Source organism: Lolium rigidum, chromosome 3 (assembly GCF_022539505.1).
Source record: "Lolium rigidum isolate FL_2022 chromosome 3, APGP_CSIRO_Lrig_0.1, whole genome shotgun sequence".
NCBI lineage: Eukaryota > Viridiplantae > Streptophyta > Magnoliopsida > Poales > Poaceae > Lolium > Lolium rigidum.
In genome coordinates this window covers 161,205,795-161,211,898 of record NC_061510.1, presented here as the reverse complement: position 1 = coordinate 161,211,898, position 6,104 = coordinate 161,205,795, and the positions used below count along the sequence as shown (strand labels likewise).

At 40.8% G+C, this 6,104-nt stretch overlaps 1 protein-coding gene across 1 annotated transcript; it reads right to left on the bottom strand.

The window, feature by feature from the left end:
* Nucleotides 1-2,162: 2,162 nt before the first annotated feature.
* LOC124695752 (protein tas-like) lies at nt 2,163-4,405 on the bottom strand. Its single transcript, XM_047228569.1, has 11 exons — nt 4,395-4,405; nt 4,209-4,317; nt 3,975-4,063; nt 3,680-3,736; nt 3,468-3,576; nt 3,275-3,376; nt 3,112-3,176; nt 2,877-2,983; nt 2,714-2,778; nt 2,585-2,639; nt 2,163-2,497 (listed from the first exon to the last, which is right to left on the bottom strand). Exons 1-11 carry the CDS (start codon nt 4,403-4,405, stop codon nt 2,337-2,339), a joined length of 930 nt encoding a protein of 309 aa, XP_047084525.1. The 3' UTR covers nt 2,163-2,336.
* Nucleotides 4,406-6,104: the final 1,699 nt, after the last annotated feature.

Sequence of the window (6,104 nt, the reverse complement as noted above, 5' to 3'; positions counted from 1 at the left end):
TTCATGCTCTGTATGATGTCCCGAGTTCACTTTGGTTCCTGCCCTGGGAAGTAGATGAATCTAAAAAAGCTCTTAACCTACAAGAAAATTAACGATATTGCTGACGGAACTTCTTTCATCGATAGGAACCAGTCTATCTCATGCATGCCAGAAAATTACATCTCCAAAAGGAATACTCTAACGATCAAAATAGTCTGGTTTTTCTAAAGAACCACATATACAACGGTTAGTACAATCAGATCTAGGCCTTTTTAGTTCACAAGATTTAAAAAACGCAAGCATAGTAAAAACATAGCAATTACATGTCATGGTATGTTAAATCCTATGCCAACATAATTATGTGTAACACATGTTGCATGGCTGCGCCACAAAAAAGCTTATGCTTTTTTTTTGAAGGGTTAGCTGTATGACATACCATGAGGCTGGATTCAACTAGATTTTCCTACAGAATTACATGTAACACAGATACTAGGAAAAATTCTAAGGTTCAAATCTTACATACCTCATAATTTTCATAGAGCTCTGAAGAAACAAATTCCTAAAGTACGAATGAAAATCCTTAAGACCAAAGAGAGATCAACTCAAATACACGTAGTAGTGCAAGATTCGACATGACATGCGTGAAGAGTGTTAGCATCATGCAAGCGCTACGCAAACAATGTTTGTTACCTGAGTCATGTCTTGTCTTTTACGCTGGTGAGATGCGGAGGTCTATATGATCTACTATATCTATATGTAAAATTGTCAGTACGGGACTGATTCCAATAGCAAATCTGTTTATTTTTTCTTTTCTCCACAAAAATCTTACACTGCAAATCTATTTGTTGTTATCCTCTCCATATATGGTACCCCTGGATCTACTATTCCTCCATTTCTTGAGCTATGGTGCCATGGTGGTGTGTGTAGATAACACAATAAGCATGACCTATGACACTGAATAATGCCTCTCATGATTCAAGAATCGGTGTATTGTTGATTCACCAACAATAATTCCATCTACTAGTATATATATTTTTGCTAACCCTGATTGCAACAATAATTCCATCTAGTAGTATCTTTTTTTTTTGCTAACCCTGATTGCAACAATTATTCCATCTACTAGTATTTCTTAACTGAAAATTCCAGCTTTTACCCCCTAGTTCGACAATTTTGACGTTAATCACCCCATAAGGAAATTTCTATCCTAATTACTCCATTTCGTAAGAGTTTTTACCAATTTTGTTAAGGAGCTGTGCTGTCATTTGTAGATAGAACAAGCATGATCTACTACACTGGTTAATGCTTCTCATGATTCAAGCATGAGCACGTCGCTGAATCACCAAACGTATTTATAGCATGACCAAGATCGAACACCAGTTAATCATGATGGTCAATAGGATCAGGATGAATTGATACTGTAGTCTGGAATGTATGCCTTCTCTCTATATATTCTTATAAGTTCACTGTGGTTCCTGCAATGTGCAATCAGAAGCAGATGAATGCCCAGAAGAAAAACTGGACTAGTGTATTTGAGATGTTAGAGCAAACCAAACCAAATACTACACCGTTTTACATGTATGTTCCTTGACACAAGATAAGCTTTAGATTATAGCTCTTATCTTGGCCCCTCTTTCTTTATCATCTGAACTTTTCACACGATCCAACAAGTGGTGCGACGGCCGGCCATGCTTTTGGCTTTGTAAAATTGTGTTTCCTGGATACTAATTGTGTTTCCTGCCTTCCACTAGGTTATGTATGCTTACAAGATTTAGTTCTTTATTATTTTGACTGAATTACGACACGATTGATCAATGACTACATAGATTGAGATATGCTAATCATCTGTATGCTGGTTGCATTTTCTCCAGATGAAACAGCTGGCGAAGCTGATATGTAAATGTGATCATCATAACGGTATGAACTACTTTGCATAGTCATATTCTCTGCGAGAAAATCAGAGAGTGTTCATTTTGGTTGATATGAACTGACCAAACTGAAATGCAGTCGCATGTCTTCTTCCCACGAGAAATTAGAGCCTTGTTTCATATCAGAACTACTGGCATTGCATTCCTGTACCTAATGAGCTCACACTCATATCCTCAAATGAGACAAATGTTGGAACTCGACATTCGGAGTTTGCAAACAAATGGATTATAAGAAGATATATAAGTAATCTTGCAGAGTTGCAGGTAAACAATTTAATTTCAGATTGCTTTGATACTTCTTGGCAAGATTATGAAGGCTAGAATGAACCTCTCAGACAAGTAGATGACTAACTCAGCGCTGAAAAATTGCTAGTCCCTACTGATCATATGCACATGTCAATTAGGAAACAATAAAGGTCAATTTTAAGAAAGTTACGGGCAAGGATTGGGAAATCTTGCATGGACATCATTGATCTCTGCAACAATTTCCTCACAAAGATGAATCTTTGTTGACTGGAGAACTTCATCAAGCTGCCATAATTTAGTTGCACCAAAAACAGCTGATCCAACAAGGGGGTGTCTCAGTACAAATGCTGAAAGTATGAACATGAGAAGCATGGGATCGATGTACACAGTAAGAGTGCAAATTTATGTAGAACAAAAAAAGAGAGGTAACATACCAATAGCTAGCATTGCTGGAGAAATGTCATACTTCACCGAAATTCTTTTGTATTCCTGAAGCAATTTATAATAACTATGTATAAGCACTAACAATGAGGTTTGACACAATGTACGTATTATTAGCACACCTTCACTGCTGATTCCAGTTTGGGATTTTGAAGATTGTATCGGGATTCACCTTCAGAGTACCTCCCTGTAAATCAGGAGAAACAGCAATGATGCAGGGACAGAATCAAATAGAAGGGACTGCGGAACCTGACTATGAACCCATTTAAAATGTACAGCTTGCACCTTTGAAAAGATTCATTCGTGCATCTGGCGGACCTTTATCATCGGGTGAGTGATACTTCCCTGAAAGTATACCCATTGCCATTGGGCTGTAGGCCAGCAAATTGATTCTGCAAATATGATGGTTTAAAAAGGCAGTTCAGTGACAGCTTGTATAAAGGAACTACAGACTGAGATCGCAATAGTTTTCACCCAGAAATGTATCTAACTGAAGATTGCAGGGCTCTAATATAGATACCTCTCCTGATGGCAGCATTCGGCCAATCCAGCATCAAAATTTCGACACATCAGGTTGTACGAGTTCTGCGAAAGCGTAGGTATAGAAGTATGAAGTGTTATCTGGTACTGGAAATCTGGAAGAATATAGATCTAGAAAATTTTAACCAGAATCGACCGCTTACTTGAACTGTTATTATCTTTGAGCGCAACTGAAGATCCCTACTCAGTTCAAGGAACTTCATCAATCCATATGGTGTTTCATTGCTAAGGCCAATGTACTTGATCTAGTACCATCAAGGCATGAGCTGCATGTAGCAAATATAACATCTCGGATGAATATGAAATATGTAACACTAACAGCCCCCTGCAGAGTACCTTGCCAGCATCTATGCCCTTTCCAAGAGCTTCTAGCTGTTCTTCCATCGGTACAGATGCGTACTGGCGGCTCAGGTCGTAATCTGTCTCTCCAAACATCGGAACATAACTGCAATTTCAGCATGCCTTGTTCTGAGACTCGAGGTGCACATGATAGAAGAAAGAAACATGGCATTACCACTACATGTATAAAATGGTGTTGTTTTACGGACCGGTCAGGCCAATGTATCTGGTAAAGGTCGATGTAATCTACACCCAGCCTGCGCAAACTGCAACAAAGATGACAAAATGAGAGCATAGCATGCATTCAGACAGCATGAGCTAAAATACGACTTGTTTAACTAAGCAAACATACTCAAGAACCTGCATTGTGTTAGATAATCATTCAGAAGAAAGGACTAACTGCTGTAATTAGCACAAAATGATAAAAGCATGCTGCAAGCCCATCAAATTTTGAACAGAGCAATAGAATTTGCAACTACAAACAGTTTATACCAACTGACCAACCTGCTATCGATTGCCTCAGTGATGTTCCAGGAATCAAGAGCCACCGGCCCTCCGCGGATCCACGTCATCTGACCAGATGGCCCAGCAACCTGTCTCCTACCAATGCAGCATCGCAACATAGCGATAAATTGGAATTCAGTTCAGTGGTGTTCTTGCTTCATAATGGAAAAATCTCAGTGGTCGTGCTAGTTTCTTTCTACAAGGGGGCATATTGACTGTTGACGAAAAGCTGACCTTGGTGGCGAGCACCACGCTGTCGCGGGGTACCGTCCGGGCTCGCAGCCAACGGCCGACGAGCTCCTCGCTGCGCCCGTACGTCTCCCTGCGCTGCGGCACTGGGTACCTGCTTTGCAATTTCGCAATGGGGTTTACTTGAGCGGTTGAGGTGTTTCTGGGAGGGGCGTGGGATGATAAAAGAACAAGGCGCACATCTCAGCGGAGTCGAAGAAGTTGACGCCGGCGTCGAAGGAGGCGTCGAGGAGGCGGAGTGATTCCGGCAGCCCGCTCTGCTCCCCCATCGTCATGGTCCCTGCGAAGAAATCTAGTCAGCACTGAACCATGGGTGATGGGTCGAAGCAGGAGATACATGATGGATGTGGGGGCGAACCAAAGCAGAGGCGTGAGACGGGCGGCAGGTCAGCGGCGATATGAAAGGTGGGCATCGCCATGGCCGCCCTCTTCTGTCTCTCGCCGAGAATCTCTGTTGCTGGTTGTCCCCTATCTCTTTGCCTTCAAAAAAATGATATATTTTTAGAGCCAAATAATGGCAAGCGCTCTCCGAATATGTATGAAAACTCTAAAAAAATGCCGATTAAAAGTTTTAAAAAAATATGAAGTAAAATTTTGCATGTACATATTATAGTCACTCGTGTGCGTTTTCACGAAAAAATACCATTGTGTATGACCTACACAAAAATGACAAAATGCAAATTCCTATTCATGTGAATAGTATTCACTATTCTCATTTGGGCATTTGTCATTTTTGTGCAGGCCACATACAATGGTATTTTTTCGTGAAAACACACATGAGTAAGTATCAACATAATATGTACAAACAAAAATTTACTTCATATTTTGTTGAAACTTTTAAATAGCATTTTTTCATTTTGTGGAAAACTGAGTGCGCGCGCACCCAGGTTCCATTCGTGCATGTCAAAGCTCTCTCATCTTAATATTGATCCATACCGTTTAGCTAGTTATCAAAAATATTAGCAAAGCTGGTGATCTGAGTGGGTTTACTCATTGAGTTCGTAATCAGCAGTGCTACTTTTGTCACATTTTTTTTTAAACTTGAGTGGGTCTAGCTCACTTGGCAAGAGCATTGTACCAATAGCTTGTATGGCCAGGATCAATTTTGAGTTATCATTTCATTTCACTAGTGGAGAACAGGCCTATAGTCGCGGGCCGTAAGCGTCTTTTGTCACGGGCGGCGAGCCGCGACAACGGAGGCGGGACAAAAGGTCCACCCTTTTGTCGTGGATCATGTTACCACCCACGATATATGCTCCACCACGTGCCAGGCGTGGGGCGCCCAGGGGGCATACCCTTTTGTCGCGGGTAGTAATACCACCCGCGACAAAAAGGCCTCTACGTGGCGCGCGCAGAACGGCATCGCCCCCGGTTTGTTTTATTTTTCATTTTAAAATAAAATTTGCATACTTTTATAAGCTACTACAAGTTGTACACGTTCATTTATTATATATAGATCGAGCAAACAAATATTGGAAGCAAAAGTCTATTCGTAGATTCCCCTTACACATATACATGGAGCTTACTACTACCGGAACAAAAGCCCGTCGTATATTCGAACTATTACATATACATGGAGCTCACTACTACCGACGCCTATTTGGACTAAACCGGCCGTTGTCGTCTATTACTTCTCTCAACAGAAATCCCGCCAGTTTCTCCGTAATTCCTAGTATGTGTTTCTGTGGTTGGAGGTTCTCCCGCATGCAGTCGACCCATATAGGAAAATGAGATGATTACGATTATATTAATCTTGAAAACGAAATATTGACGATAATAAATTAAAGTTGTGAATGTTATTGCTTACGTTGAATCTATTATCGTTGTGCTCAGTGGTTGTTATCACCAGATTTTGGCTAATCAGGAGGTGGGCCGCGATCA